This window comes from Mesocricetus auratus, unplaced genomic scaffold (assembly GCF_017639785.1).
Source record: "Mesocricetus auratus isolate SY011 unplaced genomic scaffold, BCM_Maur_2.0 Super-Scaffold_100019, whole genome shotgun sequence".
NCBI classification, from domain to species: Eukaryota; Metazoa; Chordata; class Mammalia; order Rodentia; family Cricetidae; genus Mesocricetus; species Mesocricetus auratus.
The window spans coordinates 17,059,471-17,078,819 of record NW_024429200.1 but is presented as its reverse complement, the minus strand read 5'-3'; the positions used below and the strand labels follow the sequence as shown (position 1 = coordinate 17,078,819).

Below are 19,349 nucleotides of genomic sequence, written 5' to 3'. Positions count from 1 at the left end.
GAATACAAAGGAGAAATTGAGCTGAACAGTAGTACTCACTGTTCTCTGCTTCCTGACTGCAGATATAATGCTACCGGTTACCTTAAATTCCTGCTACTAACATCCCCAGAATGATGGACTGTATACCCAAACATATGTTTGGATAATTTATCACAGCAACAGGAAACATAGCTAATTAACTGACTGGCTTAATTTTCAGTAGTGTTGACAAACTAGAGCTAGTTCTATGATGAGAAAAGACGGGATGGTGGTGGTGATACGGTTGGAGGTGGTAGGATTGGAGAGGAGTTAAGGTCTAGAAATCATAAAGACTTGAGGTTGAGATTGCATTAATTGTAAAATCCAAGATATGTTTTGTGCAAAAGAAAGATGATGTTTGTTTGTAGAACAGATGTTAGGTCAAAGTTGCATGGATCAATGTAATTGAATATCAGACTTGATCTAAACAAATCCGAATTACTTCAAAGTCAAAATCCCCCCTTTTGAGTTACTGAACACCTATAACCAGAAAGACATGGAGTGATGTCATTTGTAGGACATAAATGGAGGAGATGCCTGACCTACGTGAGAGTTGCCCCAGAAGAACACTTTTCCATGTCTTAGATAGACCCTAGGGCTGGTGACAATGTCACCTTTGAGAATAAAGAGTTCTGGGAAGGTACTGCCAGTCATAATGGTACCATAGCTGTTAACTACTACAACGTATTTGCTGTCTCTGGTTGGTCTTACCCACCCTTCAACATGTTAAACCACTTAAGAAACTTAGACTTTGGATCTCAGATTCCTTAGAAGCTGAACCTCAGCCTAGAGGCAAGAAGGACTGAAGGACAACCCTTGCCACACTCTCCTCCAAAGCAATCATGATGAGAAAGAACAGAAGCAAAAATAGGAGGAAGGGAGAAACATGCTATGAAAAGAGGAACAAGCAGGCTCATAAGCACAAACAGATTTTGGCTCCAAAATGGGGAAGAGATATGTGAAAATGAAGCAGGAACAACTTCTCTCATAGGAAGAACCTAATCAAGACTACTTAGAAGGAAAAACTCCCTGTCCACATGAAAGATGTGTGAGCACCCAGGCAGTAGCATCAGACCTAAGCAGAAGACAGAAAAGGTAGATGGCATTGACTGACCCCTTGGACATGAACTCGTTCCAATGAATAATGCTACTCTAGTTTAGGCAATTATTTGCTCACTTTCTGGAAATTACATGGAGATAAGTGCTCTTGTTCCAAGGTGTTTCATGTATTTAAGGGAAGACTGAATCTGTTTTCTTTAGATGGGCACCCTTAGACTGCATAAAGGTACAAAACTACTCTCAGCAGGAATAAACTCTTCTCAGCAAGAACAAAATAGAAATACACATGGAAGTTAACTTGACTTTATCTGCTGAAATATCAGGTTTCTGGAAAAGAAAACAGGGAAGGTTTTCCTTCATTAAAAGCACAAAGTGTTTCCGTGTGTGTGTGTGTGTGTGTGTGTGTGTGTGTGTGTGTGTGTGCTGTCAGTTCAAATTCTGAAGAATCATATAAGAGTATCCAGGATGGATGGCCCCTTTTGTTGGGAGAAAAGCACCAGCTGAAAATGTCAGCAAGAGAAGATGGGCACCCATTTCTTCTTTAGAAATACGTGACTCAAGAAGTTCTGACCTGTCTGTTCCTCAAAGGTAAACAAACATGCAGAATCTCAGAGAGGGAGCACTTGAAAATTTGGGACCTCGCCTCAGGATCATAGCTGCTTTTTAAGGCAATTTTTCTGAAATGATGTCACTACATAAAATGAGCAATCAAATTCTGACAGCATTTGAAGGAGAACTTACATGGGTAGAAGGCATGATCCCAAACATGGGGAACATTAAGCCAGGTAGTAGAGCAGTGATTGACAGGGGTAAGGCCTCTGTGATCCAAAAGATGGCAACAACGAAGAGGACGTAGGCACATTCTGCTTCCTGCAAAGAGTCAAGACAAGGCATGAGGTGAAAAAATGAGTCTCAGAAATCATCCTTCAAATCCTGACCACATTTGCTGGGTGGAGCTGAGAGGGAAGGAACTGTGGAAATTTCTGCATTGTTAAGTTGCCACCAGATCATTGTTTTTAAGGGTTTTGGAGCAAAAGTTAATAAACATGAAAATTGGAAACCTGGAAAAATTTTCACTATTTACTTTTACATTGCCTTCCAAACAGAATATCTTAGAGTCAATTTTCTGTGCTCAAATTAGTGCACAGAGACGTCTGTCCTCACTGTCATTTGGCATCTCAAATGTTCTCTGAGAATTGTTGGAATGAAAACTAGGCGGGCTGTAGACATTTCTTCATGATGTGCCTTTCTTTTCATCATATCCCTTTTCTCTTTTAACTGTGCATGTCTGGATGGGAACTGCATTGATATTTCTAACCAAACGTGAAAAAAAATCAACCTACAAGAAGAGACACGGTAGTGTGTCTCAGAGCCAGTACAACAATGAGAGAGCTGCTGAGCACACGAATCTGGGGGTGCCGAGGTTCACCTGGGGGTGCCGAGGTTCACCTGGGGGTGCCGAGGTTCATGTGCTTAGAAGAAAGTTGCGTTTTAAGGAAGGCAGCTGAGTTACAACAGACAACACAGGGAATCTCAACTGTAAGGAAATTTGTTGCTTTACTTAATCAAACATTGTAGGTTTCTGTTTTCGGCCATTAGAAGGAAGTGGTTAAACTGATAAGCACCTGTGATTTGTGTAATTTGGTATGAAATCACCTGGAAAGTGCTAAACAATCCATCAATGTCGTCATCCACTATACTGCTGCTTCTCATTCCTGTGCTGTTGGCTGTTTGAGAACTCTGGGTTGCATTTGGAAATTTACCAAGAGAGAAGGCGGCTAGGGCTTTGATGAGGCCTTTTCTTTAGGCCTGTACAATATCCAGATTTCCTCTCTGTGATTCACCTGCATCAGGCTGAATCCTCTGGGCTGGGCATTTGCTCCCCAGTGTCCTGGCTCTTTCAGTGAGTCTAAGGGATCCTTAATAAGCCCAGAGGCTGCCATATCTTCATTGTGTTATGTTTTTAAAGGAAAAAGAATAAAGGTGTTTTGATGTTGACAGTTCTTACAGAGCCTGCCTCTGTGGTCTTGACAAACAATAAAACAGCAAAATAAAGCGGTGCCTTCACTGAATCCTTGAAACAGCTCTAGAGAGAATCTGTGGGCGCTAGTTTAGTTTAAAATGCCAGTGTAGAGGGAAGGCTGTGTATTTTGTTTTAACGATAACACATAGATGGACCCAAAACTTTTCCTTATAACTATGTTTCCTGCCTTATTTGCAAGAAGCTAGGTTTCAATGACAACATGGGCCCCTTGACTATCGTATACTCCTTAGTTCCTACCGACCAGCCTCCTGGTGCTGTTAACTGTCCTTACACTAACCCTCAAATCTGCCCCTCTGCCTCCACCCAAGGCCATTAAAGGAAAGCTTGTTTGAAGACTGGACCATCTTCTAAGAACACAGCTTGATTTCATCATTCTCTTTCAGAAAGCTAGGTTAAAGTGCAGACCACACTGAAACCACCCTAAAGCACTCACATAGAACAGTCTGCCACAAAATAAATAAATAAATAAAATGAAAAGCCAAATGAGGCTGGATGGTTCTGGTCACCACCTCTAACCTCTGCCATGGGCTTGAAATTTACCTCAGCAACCCTAATCTTCTGAGATGGGGCCTGTTTGGTTACAGAACAACAAGCAAAATTTTAATCGCTGAATGATCACCTTTCTTGGGAGATTTTCATATTTTAACTAATGCAACTGTGAGAGTCAGCACCTTTCAGTTGCTTTTTTTAAACAAATAATAATTCAGGATTTTCAACTTTGTATTCAACCACCTTTGCTCTACAGTCCAACTTATCCCAATTCTTCTTGACATCAATTGTCTATTTACAAAGATGCTTGTAGAGCCACACATGGTGGTACACACCCTTAGTCTCAGAGTTTGGGAGACTGGGGTAGGAGGAGAAATGCCATGAGATTGAAACTAGCCTGGTCTGCAAAGCAAAATTGTCTCAAAGCAAGCAACTCTCCTTTTTAGACCATTTTGATGTTTGGTTCCGATACCTCAACTCCCATTCACAACATTTAGCCAAGTTGTCTCCCAGTAAGCCTCAGGACCCAGCAAAGGACTCCTTTATACTTACTTCTACTCAAATTCTGGACTCTTTATTTAATGATTTGAAGTAGTTGAAAGTCTAAGAAGAAAATTCAATTTCCTTGACTCAGAATGCTTGTTTATTTCTCTATATACATGGAAGATTTATAAATCAGTAGATCTTATATTAAATACAGTGAAACTATGTGTTAGCAAGTGAGAGACTGGGTAATGTTAGCATCATATTGTGACATGGCAACAATTCTCCAGATTCAAAGAAAACTTAGAGAGTGACAGCTGCTTTCTAGCTCTGAGTAACACCTGCATACTCCCTATCCATCCGCTTCCTTTCCTGGCCTTCCTTAGCCTTTGAGTCAGCGTTTAGTAACAAGCCATTCCCTCCTCATTCTTACTTCCCTGCTTTTATCATTATTCCTGAGTTTTTTGCTTGCTCATTGGCTTTCTCTGCATATATCCCATATAATCCATGAACCAGCGATATTACATCATTTGGGAACTTGCAAGAAATGTAATACGCTGTGGGTGTCTGCCTCTGCTTCCATCAGCCACTGGATAAAGGCTCTAGGATGGCATATAAGGTAGTCACCAATCTCATTATCGGGGAAGGGCATTTAAGGTAGCCTCTTCACTATTTCTTAGATTGCCAGTTGGTGCCATCCTTGTAGATCTCTGGAAATCTCACTAGTGCCAGATTTCTCCTCAAACCTATAATGGCTCCATCTATTATGGTATCTCTCATCTTGCTCTCCTCTATTCTTCCTGTGTCAACTTTCCTGCTTCCCCATGTCCTCCTCTCCCATCCTTTTCTCCCCCTCTCTGAACTGCTGGAACTCAGTTGAAGAGAGGGAGGAGTGATGAGCAAAGGGGTCAAGACTGGGCTGGCGAAACCCACAGAGATAAGGGGGAGCTCATAGACCCCAGACTGATGGCTGAGAAACCAACATGGGACTGATCCAGACCCCCTGAATGTGGGTGTCAGTGAGGAGACCTTGGCAATCTATGGGGCCTTAGGTAGTAGATTATTATTTATCTCTGGAGTATGAAATGACTTGGGGAGCCCATTCCACATGGAGGCATGCTCTCTCAGCCTGGATAGGAGGGCCTAGGCTCTGCCCTGGTTGATATGATAGACTTTGGAGATCCGCCATGGAGGGCCTCACCCTCCCTGGGGAGCAGAGGTGGGATGGGGTGGAGGATTGGGGGAATTGTTGGGGAGCATGGGAGGAGAGGAGGGAGAGGGAGCTGGGATTGACATGGGAAGTAAGCTTGTTTCTAATTTTAATAAAAAATTTAAAAAGACATCTCAATAAATTATATTCTGGTCAATAAAAAAAAGAAATGTAAGATGATGGCCTGTTCCTTGGTATACCGAAACAAGACCAGTATTTTCAAGGTAACCAAGTGATATTTTTGTTGTTGTTGTTTAGGGTAATGATTGAAAATCCATTGGGTTTAAGATGACTTAGTCCTTTCTTCTCATATTTACCCCTTGGTCTAGTGTCTTACTGGCAGGGAATACCTTTCTGCCAGGTGAGATGTATTTATGTGTTATTTGTAAAGTCTGACAATGCTGCAGTATGCAGTTCAAAATTATGTCTCATTCATGGAGTTTCCCCCATTGACATTTGAACATTAATTTTTTTCCATGTGAGCAATTAATGAGATTTTAATTGTACCATATTTCTGTTGCCCCTGTTAGCTAACTTGCCACAATTCACAGGAATTTTCCATGCCTTGTTGAAACTAAAGGCCTATACAAAGAAGAAATAGGATCACCCTTGTTCAGGTAGAGTGGGGAAATTATTTTCTCCCCACCTCAACCCCACCATCCAAAGTCTAGTAGAAGTATGCAATACTTGTGATGTTGTTATAATAAGCCACAACCATGCCAAGTATACATTTTAATCCAAATTCTGTTCCAGAGTTAGAAAAGCCCTTTAGTGTTATAAATTCTCGAACCAAAAGACAGAAACCAGACTAGTGGCTATTTTTATCTTGTTTACATATTATGACAGAAAATACAGGAAGAAGAGAGCTATTTGGAATTATGACTATCACAGTAAAAAAATGCCTGTAAAATCCTGGATGTCGATTTCTAAATGTCACATGTGAAGTGAGCAAAATGAAGACGGGGAAAGAATGAAAAGAGGAAGGGAAAGAAGAAAAAGGAAGACAAAAAATTTTCATTAACTTCCTCAGGACTAAAAATGTCACCTATCTATTCAAAAGTCTCTAGATGCTGCTATCTATCTATCTATCTATCTATCTATCTATCTATCTATAATCTATCTATCTATCTATCATCTATCTATCTATCTATCTATCTATCTATGTATAATTTGTCAGGCAGAGGAGACTGTTTATTATTTGGCCATCAGACATTCCATTAGATCCCACTGAAGTGATGCCCTGTCCCGTAACCGAGGATGCTTGCCTGTGTGTCTCCCCTGCCCACTCTTGGCATCTCTACCTTTTTCTACTGCAGGAAGCCTCTCCACCACTAAGGGTGACGGAAGTGTCATGGAAAGACACCACTGTCCCTTTACAGTGAAAATATCAAGGTGAAAAAGCTTTGGAGCAAACCCTTTGAAAAGAGCCTTCAAAGTTCTAAAATACTTAGAACAGTTAGAAAATTACATAACAGATATAGTTGTTTATCACATTTACTTTGTTTTTAAGATATAAAATGTTTCTGTGAAATAGTAGTCATAGTCACTCTTTTGTATTCTTTCCTTGTACTCATCCCCCAGATTTGCCCCTGTCTAGCTAGTATGTGATTAGTCACTTCCCATCTGTGTTTTTGTGATTTTTGCTATATAGAAACGGTTAATATTTCTCCTCCTCCTCTTTGGTTTTTCAAGATAGGGTTTCCCTGTGTAACAGCTGGCTGTCCGGGAACTTGCTTTGTAGACCAGACTGGCCTCAAACTCACAGAGATCCAGTGTCTCTGCTTCCGGAGAGCTGAGATTAAAGGATTGTGCCACTACCTGGCAAGACAATTAATATTTTAATAACTCTCTCTCTCTCTCTCTCTCTCTCTGTGTATGTGTATGTGTGTGTATGTGCATGTGTGAAGATTTGTGTACTAATACACATACCTGTGCAGGCATGTGTGGACATCAAAGGTTCATATTAGAATGTCTTTCTCAACACTTCTCTTCCCTATTTTTTGACAGGCTTTTAGTGGGTGCAGAGATCAACATTTGTGCTGTTTTCTAAAAAGATGGCTATACTAACTTATAATACTGTTATTGGTACAACAATGCAAAACAATTCCAAACCCCTTCCTCATTTCTGCTTTTCCAAATTGTTTCTTACAAAATGATCATTCTTTTTTAAAATTTCTATGGTTTTTCAGTAAGATTTCTGATCTATATAGTAAAGTGCTTTATTTTCCTCAAACTTGCCTTAATAGACTTGAGCTTTACTTGAAAAATAAATCTTAGTTTCATGCTAGACCTTCTTGTACTTCTCCAACTGGTCTATGCACCAGGTATTATTAAGTTTTTCAATTGTCGTAATGGAAATACCCAAGACTGGGTGTTCTGCTTTGGGAAACCAGGATTATCCTGTTATGGCTGGTGTCACAGTGGAGGAGGCACATGATGTGGCCAAATAACCAGAGACTAGAGAGGGCCCAGACCTGCTCTTCTCTATAACTCTCTTCCATGGGAACTAAGCGCCCCAAAGAACTGTTTAGAGTCCTTGCAGATGGCTTCACCCTTGCGGAATCCCACAACAAGTGACTAGTCTCCACCTCTTAAAAGTCTTATCACTTCTTAATGTCATCACACTGGGGCTCACCTTCCAACATATAAGCCCCAGAAAGTCACACTCAATCCATGTCCCAACCCAAACAATTGTGGATGGCTTGTTAACCAATCTTACCTCACCACTGGTGCCTGCTTTGGATCTATATCTGAGCTTAACTCTCATGCTCTCTAACTGCCCAGCTGGATAATGGACCTACTTTGCTTTCCCTGACAGTTATGTGGTTTAGCATCACCAGATTGTTCTGTGGAAGGAACCCTTTCCTTTCTTGTTAGCACTAGATTGTGATACCCTGGCCTATAGGATTCAGACTGGAGCCTACATTATGACTTCGTGATCATCCTCTCACCTGAATAGTCCTGAATGAACATGGTGGTCTGTTTCTAGAAATTCCCATTTAGCCAATCCAGAGTCAACCTCCCTCTTCCTGAATTTCTTTACATGTATGTAGCCAGTTTTCCAGGTTCTTGTTTTCCACTTCTCTTCAATAGAAGTGTGGTAGAGCAATTGTGGTGGCTGTTATGGAGAATTTATTCTTTGGGGGCAGTAGATGTGTCTTATATCAGAAAAAGATACCCCTTGGTGGCCAAAATAATAATGGTAAAGAAAATACCCTATCTGTTGCAGTTGCCATCCAAACCTCTTGAGATCTTTGTCCTCTAATTGACTGTTAGGGGTCATACTTTTACATAATACTGTTATTCTTAGCTACCTTTTGACATTCAGGGAGGATTCTGTTCCTTGAGTTTTTACTCTTGCTGTTGATGGGTAGATGATTCTTGCCAGATACTTAAGAAACCTAGACCAAAGCTACCTAACCTAAGAAGCCTCTCTGTCCCTTGATTTGTTCTCCTGATTGATCCCAGGGCCTGGAAGACATTCAACACTCTCACTCAGAGACTTTGGAGAAAGATGTCCTCATTTTCCAATGTCTATTCCTTAATATTTGGCAGACCACTGGGGTACATTTTTCATGTGCTGGCAGACTGGAGTATTGACCCTTCAAGGTGAAGATGTGGAATGTAGTATGCCTTAAGAAAATCTGAAATTAATGATGGACATCAGCCTAATTCAAACATCTTGCAGAGCTGTTATTACCTGACATTTAGCTACCATTCTTGCTGTAAATGGGAAAAGGGATTTTCAGGAGACGGGACAAACACAGCAAAGAGTAGAAAAAAAAAGGCTTACCCTCCTAGGAATGTCTTAAAATCTCTGTAGGAAAGCAACACCTGGAAAAAGTGCCCCATTTACTCAGGCATAAGGGACAAGAGTTTACCAACAGATACCTTCCTAATAAGTGCATCTCCTGGCTAAACCTGAACCATGACATTGGTGCGGACTTGCTATTCATCTAACCATGTGTGATGCTGTCACAGTAAATTGCTTGTATTAGTTGATATGTACGATTCAATTTTAAGAGAACTGAATTAAACCCAAAAGGAAATACATCCTTCAGGAAGATGGTTACCTAGGACAACTCAAAACCCCCAACACACTTCTGATTTTTTGTTTATTTATTTTTTTGTTTTTAATATCTATGACTGCCTTTATTCATGTCTGAGATATCTATCTAGGATATTTTTGTCAGTCATCCCTTCTTACTTATGCTTCTATGTTTTTACATTTGTAGCAAATGAGCTTTCTTTATTTACTTTCATTTGTATAGTTTCCATCAGTTGCTGACACTTACCTATAGTCTGAAAATATTAAGTAGAGACAATTGGCAAGTTTTTTTCAAACTATGTTTATTTTGGTAGGTAGATTTCTCCTACATTTAACTTTCTTATTCATTTACTTTACATCCTGAGGGCAGTTTCCCCCTCTTATTCCCTCCCCCACCCACCCCCAATCCACTCCTCCTCTGTTTCTGTTCAGAAAGGGGCAGGCCTCCCTTGGGTGTCAAAAAATCATAGCATATCAAGTTGAGGGTATGTAGAAATCAAATAAAAGGGAAATTTCCACCAATCTACAAGGATGACCCTAGTTAAGACTCCCAGTAATAGTGGATAGGTAGCCTGAAGTGGCTACCTCCTGTAATCAGATTGGTAATTATCCCAATTGGCATCAGAGAGCATTCATTCAGTAACTGATGGAAACAGATTTAGAGTCCCACAGTCAAGTAATGGGCTGAGCTTGGGGAATCTTGTTGAAGTCAGGGAGGAAGGATTGTATGAGCTGGGGGCTCAAGGTATCCACAAGGGAACCCACCGAAACAACTTACCTGGCCTCATGGGAGCTCACAGAGTCTGAACCAACAGCTAAGAAGCCTGCGGGAGAGTGACAGGCTCTCTACATATGTGTGACAGTTGTGTAGCTTGGTCTATTTGTGAGACTCCTTGTGGGGAATCGGGGCCTGTTCTTAATGTTTTGACTGGCTTGTGGGAACCTGTTCCTCAGACTGGGTTGCCTTGGCCAGACTTAATACAAAGGGAGGAACTTAGTCCTTTTTCAACTTGATATGCCATGCTTTATACTTTTAGTTTAACAAATTATGTCTCCCCTAATATATCTTGCATTCTTGATGATTTTTTATCGTACTTTGGGTGTTGTCACCTGTATATTGATTTCTGCAGTATTCTTTATTGTAATATATTCATTCTCTCTGAGATTTTCAAATGTATCCTGGTAATAATTGTTTCATTTATTATTTATTTATTTATGTAATTTTACTCTTTTTAATTAAAGTAAATTACATTGTTTTCTCCTTCTCATTCCTCCCTCTACTCCTTCCACATACCTCCCGACAATACTTTGTGATCACTCAGTTTCATGGCCTCTATTTCTTTAATTTTTGTTGCATACATATTAATAAATACATCAATACAACCTGCAATCCATCTACAGCACAATTCCTGTACCTAAGGTTCAGGGATCACAGCAGAAGGTGTGGAAAGATTGTAAGAGCCAGAGAAACAAGAAGTTTGCTGTGAGATTTTTGCGTCATAGAAACGACAGAGAAGCTGCTTACATGAAGTCTCATCAACATAGCTGTCTAATCAAGACTTAAACAAACATGATGACAACAATAGATGTGTTTACATGAGAAGGGGGAAAGATCATGGTGTTTCAACCCTAGACGAAGATTTACAGGCTACTAAGGAATGATGAAAATAGGAGAAATTGTCTTCCCTGGGTAAGAACCCCCAAATTGGTTTCCAGTACCAAGAGGTCAGTCCTGAAGTCATACACACAAAAGGAACTTCACAATTATTTTATTTTCATGTTTTCTCTTTCTATACTTATGATCCCAATCTGGGAGTTTCACATTTGACCTCCATTGTTCGTTAGATAAGATCCTGTCATCGGAGGGTCCTAATCTTGCTTGCTATGACACAAATGGGACATCTGACTAAATAATGGAGCTGATGTTTATGTCTTCCTGGCCTGGAAAACTGGCAGTGTCTGCTTCATCTGGACCAGAAGTAACAGTCAGTCTTAATTCTTTTGACTTTCATGGGTTTAAGAGCATCTTTTCAGCCCCCAGCTTCTGGTGTTGACCTGTATCTGACTCCATTATTATTTTTGGAAGCTGTTGACCACAGGTTTTCTATGATCATTCTACTATCATGTCTAGTGATTTATTTTGATGCTTACAGGAAACATTTGCCATCCATTCTAGCACAAGATATCTTAGCATAGGAATCTGTCACTTTAACTTGTGTGTTTTCTTTTTTTCTCTCTACTTGCTTGGGCCCTGGAACTATGACTCTCCTCTAACTGAGATCATGTCTTTCCATTTCTGCCCAGAGAGTCCTCATGTCTCTAACCAAAAGAATTATAACCAAAATATTTATGTGCAGAGGTGAAGTCCTCACAGCAAGCAGTCTCCCAAGCACCCAATACCGATTTAAGAACACCTTAGTCCTGTCTTGTCTCGTCCACCTCAGCTAAGAACAGCCAAAGTAAATGCAGGTATGACTCGATAATTTGCATTTTTCCCTTTCATTAAGTTCTGTCATATTATCTTGGGAAATTTGGCTAATAGGTTTAAAAATCACCTTGGTTCTCTTTCCAATGATGGCTCCAGATGGAACTGAAATATAAATTCCATTTTAAAATACCTTTTTATCATTCCTTCCCTTTTTAAATGACACACTGATACTGGGAAGTACTTTAGCTGATGGCATAGTCCTTAGTGTGGGTAAGAGAGTTAGCCCCCCCCATCAGAGCTTGCAGAAAGCAGATTCATCACAAGTCTCACTCACGACAACTGATTTGCTGAAGAGAACACAAAGTAAATAAGAAAGGAGGGGGGATCATCCACTCTGTGTGCTGCAAGGAAGGTGTTATTACTGGAAAAACTTGAGGAGGCTTTGCATGGTTTCTGATACACACACACACACCCCAATGATTATTGCTCAGAGCTGAGTCCGTATTAACTGCAAAGCTTACTGACTTTAGAGATCCCTGTCTTTAAAGAAGGAAATTATGGAGTTCACCAGTACAATAAAGGAAAAACAGCACCTCTTGTTAGATTTTGCACTTTAAAATGGATAGCAGAGACAGGCAATTGGTGGCTCCACTATGCCATGTCAGGGATACGTTTTAACTGCCCTTTCACTCACCCTCAATACCTAGCTAGCATCCTAAAGGCATGTCTCTCGTCTTACCCCCACAACTGACACCCACCATTGACTTGGAAATAACCATAGTTCTATATTCTGTGAAATCGGATTCAATACATAAATTGCTATCAGAATCACCTTAAGAGTCCATCGTGGGTCAAGGGTCTGGTGCACACAACAGTTACAGGCCCAGTGAAGCTGCATCTCAAAGAGCCTTGCATAGTTTTAAGTGTGGAAACATCAGCTTAATTCAAAATGAGCACACCCTCTCAAGACCTGATAGAAACACTATTCAACAACAATGGCATTTCCTAACAAAGTGGGTTTTAATAGAATAAAATGCCATAGTGTTTCTAATACCTTACATGTTAGTTTAAAAATTAAAAACACAATAAAAAACAGCACTGTCTCTGTGGATGCAAGAGTCAGGTAGTCTGTGTTTTTCTAACCTTTTTGTTCCATTTTTGTGTTCCTGTGACTTTGAGTAAAAATTTTTAACCTGAGTTTGTTTAACTGCAGGATGGAGAAATTGACTATTTCTAATAATTATTATGAGACTACTTCTAATAATTTCCAATAATTTTCATGTTTACCAAGCAAGGCACGAGACCCTACCAAAAAAGGGAAACTGAGCTTTGTGCATGGGGCATCTTCCTGTTGAGCCCATGGTCTTGTTCTGTCTCTTCACTACTCTTCTCTCTGTGTGGGAAGCCATCTCATCCCATCACCCTTTTCTTATTATTAGATACAGCTTAAATCCCAAATCCTTCTGCCACCTGAGAAAATCTATCAGCTCGTTCAACATGGCCATCTACTAACTACATGACAAGTCCTGTGTTTGTGACTGGGGGACACAGGTAAACAATCTGCATGGTTCTCTTAGAGCACTTGCAGTCCATAGAGAAAAGATAACTGACACATGGGATACAAAATACAATGGGGCCACTGTAGCTCTGGTTAAAATAAAAAGAGTATCCATAATGAATCTCATTTTGTACCAGTCTGAGCCTGTCTTCTCAAGGAGGAAAGGACAAAGTAGATGGGCATTCCTGGAAGAAATTGTAAGGGGAGATGGCCAGGGATATTCACTGGTACACTAGGGGCTGTAAATGGTGGGAAGTAGAAGATAGGTATGGGAGGTTATCAGGACAAACATGAAAGTTGAAATTTGCCACCAATGTCATAGATGCAGAACTGGATCAAGCTGGTATTCTGAACTCAGAACTATGGTGAGATTTTTGTAAGAAGGTGTCAAAAGATGATGATATATGAAAAACTGAAATGAAGACTGTCCTCTCAAGGGAAGTGCAGTGAGAATGGACAACAGGAAGAAGATGGGTGGGGAGTGGAAAATCTCAATGGAAAGACAGGATACTCAGTAATGGAAAGATGATGGAGCCGGAAAGGACACACGGGTGGGTGTGGGACTCATACTTATATCACGACTCTCCTGCTCTCTCCTCCCTTTGAGTCCATCTCGCTGTGAAATATTTTTCAAAGAGAGCCAGACGTCCCTATGAGAAAACTGAAATGTTACCAGCATTCTACAATCCATCAACTAATAAACGTTTCTCAGTACCCATATGATTGTTTCCCTGTCTCTTTATTGTGAAAAAGGCTCCTAGCCAGTACATCAGCTAGATGGAGTGAGGCATTAGATGGAGTGAGGCATGCTTGGAGAAATGCACCCAATGGGATAATACATGATGGCTCAGGTTTTTTCCTACTGCTTCTCAAGCAATCTGGGCTTGTTTATTTCTTTACTTATTTACAGAAGCAGTGCCTACTGAAGTCCAGGCTGGCCTTAACCTCCACCTCTGGTCCTTCTGCCTCTGCATCCCAAATGCTGGGATTATAGGCAGGGACTACCACACCTTGTATACACTATGCTGAGCCTGGAACTCAGGATTTCACAAGCACTGTACTGATTGAGCTATATCCTTAGTTGGTCTTCCTTTCAATCTTTTTGTTTGTTTCATAAACAGTAACACTAAGAAAAGCCAAGGCATTGTAAAAATAAGAATGAAGCTAAAACTGAACACACACTTAAGAGATTAAAATTAGCAAACTGTGAGAAATAGTCATAAACCAATGTAGTTACATAGAGAATATAAATGAAACTGTGGCATACCGCCTAGGCCAGTGTTAACAGACTTCTGTGTGGAATTCTATAGGGAATTTCTTCTTTGAAGTGAGAAAAAAGATACTATGACTATTTAATTCAAACAAATAACAGTCGCCTTAGAAGTCTACTTACTGATCAGTAACTAGTAACTGTGATTATGTGAGAATTCAAAAGTATTTCTGGTACTTCCAGTTCATGAGAAGACACAATTTATTGAAGGAGCATCTACAGAAATGCACTGCAATGGAACTTTTTACCATCATAGAAGCAACACAAATGCAAAGATTCACTTGTAATTAATACTTATAGTCAGACAATAGACCCAAACAAGTTTTTGGAAACGCAAGCAACTAGGTTATGGAATGCTCTTTACTGGCTTCTCTTTCTATTTTTGCTCTGAAAATTTTGAGAGAATGAGTAATAGTAATAACCAACTGGTAAAAATTAAATCTGGTTTTCTATTTGACTTATGCTCAGAAGCTTCAGAGCTAAGGCACAGTCTCCTTTCTTATAAAATACCTTTCCAACGAAAGCACTGAAAAACATGGACTCAGTTCTCATTCACCCAGATGGCAAGAAGATACTAACCCAGTGCCATGACTCATAGTGAGTCCTGGATGGGAAAGGGTCACTATAACCATGCAATACAGCTGGGACTCTGTGACATCAGGAAATGGCACATACCTAGCTGATTGCATCATTTCTCAAAAGACCTTTCCCCAGTGCTGTGAATCAATGCCATTTTTCTACCTGAAGCCTCTAAATGACATAATGCTAATTAAGGAAATGGTTAGGATCAGCCTCCTTTGCTCTTTGGCTCACTGGAAGCATTATCATGTTTAGAACTGCCTTAGTTGTTGATAAATGATTAACATCCACAGGGAATAAACCTTCAAAAACACAAAATTGAGAAGTGTCTAAAACACCTGTTAATACTTGAATTCTGAGATTTGATAAAACCCAAGTTCAAACAAGTCTCTCAGCCTTTGTTGTATTCAGTGTCTCTGAGCACGGACTCCTTCAAATGCAAAATAAGAATGCTGGCATGTCTGCCATCGTCTGTTGGTTTGTTAGAAGGTTAAATATAACAATTTGAGCAAAGCATTTGGCAGAATGCCTGGAAGAGAGAAGTGCCCTGTAAAGATGTCCTTTCTCCTTCCCTTTTAACACTGCTTAAAAATTCTCTGAGGGTCCCTTGGTTGATGACACTTTCTTGGCTGTACATGGAATTGAGATGGGAGACAAGGCCAGTCCCCAAAAGTACCAGTCACCAGTAGAAGAATGAAACTATCAGCCAATGATTCATTGCTTCTTGTTTCTATTTCGCATAGATCCATTGTGTTTTTAAAAGACAAATTAGACTTTGTTTTCTTTAATGTTTCTGTTAACTTATTGTTGTGTCTCTCCAAGTGCAGGCTGTCTCACTTCAGTACCAAAAATGTTACCAATAAATCGATGTACATTCTTGTCAATGTAAGCTTCTATCAAATTTCATACTCTTTTTCCTGCTTTCATTTCAAGAGTTAAAATATTCTCTTCTAAGTTCAGTTAGCAGTTGGCTAATGATAAAATATCTACTCAAAATAGACAAAAAATAAAATTCTGTTATCATGTTAGGAAAATTTTTCTCATTAACATTAATTGAATTTTAACAAATGAGTTGATTGGGAGGAAACAAAAGAAGAACATATTCATACAGATTCATACAGGACTCATTGCTTTGCACTCAATGTACTTGGTCTCATGTATAGACGTAATACACTTTTATCACTGCATATTGGAAAAGAAAAATTAATGAGTACATTTCTCGGCAATAGTACATTTTCCAGTTAGTCAATCATGAACTTGCATTATTGCTTTTTATTTATGTGTTTGTTTTCTGTCTCAATAAACTTATATCTATTTCCCCTAAAATTATGGATGATAATTAGAGTGAGATTCATTCACACGTCAGAGGAGCAGCGCAAATCATGTGTGGCATGGCGGAAGATTGACTTTAGTTTAATTTCCTGTGTTCTCTGCAGTAAGGGCCTATGTCAAGACTAAGACAGAAATATTGAAATGTGACATCAATGTGTGAATCAAAATGTGCCCATGAGAAGATTCTGCCACATCTGGAAATGTATAAATCAGTGGGCTTTAAAAGAGGTTATTATACACACTAGATAGACTAACAGACCTGCAAGTATGCTAGACAGGGGCTAAATTGGAGCCCTGTATGTGAAAGTCAATCCCGTTATCTGGTTTGTCCACCAGGGTCATACAGCTGCCTAGCCTCATGGGTGGAAATCTAGCGTAGGAAGTTGCAGTAGAAAGATCATGCCTGGTAGAGGACCACCCACAGCTGGGAAGCAGGAACAGTCCCTCTGCCAGCTTTGCAAGTAGAGGGGGCCTTGGCTGAATATAAAATAGTCTATTACTGCATATGAACTTCCTTCAGGGATTTCCAGATAGGAGGCTGAGAATTCCGCGAGAAGCTGGAGTGCCCAGTGTGTCACAATTACTTATTCTATTTTATTAATCCAATAGAACTTATGAGAAAAGAGCATCGGGTAGGTTCTCTTCTACTGTGTGGAGGGACTGCACATCACAGGAGGTAAAAGCATGATCCTGGCTGTGCAGGTAACACAGGGAGACTTGGAGGCCCCTGCTTTTCATTTCATCCTCACAAGCTGCTATGAGTCTGCTCTTAGGAGAAAACAGAAGCATGGGGAGGTTATGTAAGTTGCTCAGGTCACACAGCTTGCAAATGCTAAATGCAGCATCTCAAGCAGAGAGCCTGTCTCGGCACCTGTTCTCCTACCAGCAAATCCCACTTGTGCCTGGCACAGAGAAGGCACTCGCTAAGTGTTCTCTGGTTCAGAACACACCACCAAAACACGGTAGATTCACTGAGTTTAATATTCTGGACTTAATATACTGATTCTTTTCAAAAGCAAACTGAAAGATATTCATAAGCACACCGAAGAAAGCACACTAAAATCTGAAATGGTACGGTGATTTATTCCATTTTCTTTTTAACCTGGAAAACAACTTCACACTTTTAATGTGTCTATTCCAGGAGGAAATTAAGTTTCTGGGAAGTTTTGTGGCTGACTCTAGACCCTCCACTGCTGATTGCTCTGCCTAGGGTTGTCTAACCTGTAACCTAACCTGTAGGCCTCCTGTGTCCTAGAATAACCATGAATACAGTGAACACATTTGTAGATGTCAACAGCTTCATGACACAATGTCACAAGACTGGACATCCCTGCTAGTCTTTTATACAGACATTTATCACTGCCTATTTTCAGGGGAAGGAGTTGTTATCCATGATATTCCTTACAGGTTGACAACTGCAAAGAGCAGATCTGAAGGGGGGTGTGTTTCTTTTGTTCTTCCTTTTAGGAGAACAATTCTTATTGACTACTATGTTTAGTTATTCCAATTAATAATGCTGAGGGACAAATAAGACTAACCATAGAAAACATAGACCACAGGGAAAAATACAATATATAACGAAGCATAAACTATTACCATTCATTCAGCTTTGAACCAGGCCATTATCAGCATAGAAGGACAACCTGAATAGCTCAAGGAATGTGCCAGGCTGTGCTCCAGGCTTACTTACCTTGCTGCGGACGATGAGAGGGAGAGGCAATAAAAGGAGAACACTAAGAGCCACAAGGAGAAAGCGGCGATAGACCAGAGCATAATTGAGGAGTTTCATGGTCCTGAGCAGTTACCTTCAACAGTATCCTCCTCACACTCTGGCAGATGTTAAATAACCAGCCTGGATTAATATTTTTCTACCTCATCATCTCTACTTACTGCCTCAGAGAGCCCAACGTTAGTTAAAATTAAATCTCATTTTTATTGTTTTACTATCACAATTAAAACAGAGAGATAAGCCCAAGAGTGCTTGAGAACTCAAAGACCACATGCTTATGGGGTTTGTAAAAAGTAATAGTGGTTCCTTTTCTTTCTTCCTTAGTGCACAGTAACTGGATTGTATCCTGAGTGACCAGAAGAAAGTAAGCTCGTGAAGTTAACTGGATTTGTCCACACTTAATCCCCTTTTGATGATTTCTGGCTTCTCCTAGCTGGAGTTGTCACCATTGTGATCCCTTCAGTATTTCTCCACAGACTGTCTCCAGAGCCCTTCCTAGGAAAGCATACTCAATGTCTAAGTTGAAATAGCAACTACAACAGCAGGGACTTCAGTGTGGGGGTGTGGGTAAAGGAAAGGGTTTGGTGCTGGTGAGTTTTCCTGGGGCTTGTCAGGTCCTGTACTGAGTCGGCATTCTGAAAAATGGATAGCAATTTTATCCTTTTCCTTTGAAAGCAAGCATCTCTTATAGATATTAATGCCTCGTTCTGTAAGAAAAGAAACAAAAATAAGCCTTATATAAACCCTCACCTTTAAGACTTTTATGGGTTTGAATTTATATTATTGCCCTGATACTAGCTACGTAATTATCAAGGGAGCTGTACAGAGATAATTCACTGGGGTCATTCAAGGTGTGTGTGTGTGTGTGTGTGTGTGTGTGTGTGTGTGTGTGTGTGTGTGTGTGATGAAAACTGTTACTGGGTGGAATAGAAAGGATGGTTAGGGACTTTCTGGTGTATTTATAATTGTAAATTTATTATCCACTAAGGCTCAACTAAGTAACTGTGACTCAGCCTTGGGTATTGACAAAGCATTTCCCCAGAGCTCCTATAACTTATAGTGCATTTCTCTTGACACAGGTTTCACTCTTTTATAATGTATG

General features: G+C 40.1%; 1 protein-coding gene across 1 annotated transcript in view; it reads right to left on the bottom strand.

Moving 5' to 3' along the window:
- Positions 1 to 18,361, bottom strand: part of Slc13a1 (solute carrier family 13 member 1) — an 85,983-nt gene extending 67,622 nt beyond the window's left edge. The window contains exons 1-2 of the mRNA XM_040728655.1: positions 18,209 to 18,361; positions 1,819 to 1,947 (exon numbers count right to left, since the gene is read on the bottom strand). Of these exons, the coding sequence (XP_040584589.1) occupies positions 1,819 to 1,947; positions 18,209 to 18,307 (228 nt within the window). The 5' untranslated portion in view covers positions 18,308 to 18,361. The remainder of the gene's footprint in view (positions 1 to 1,818; positions 1,948 to 18,208) is intronic.
- Positions 18,362 to 19,349: the final 988 nt, after the last annotated feature.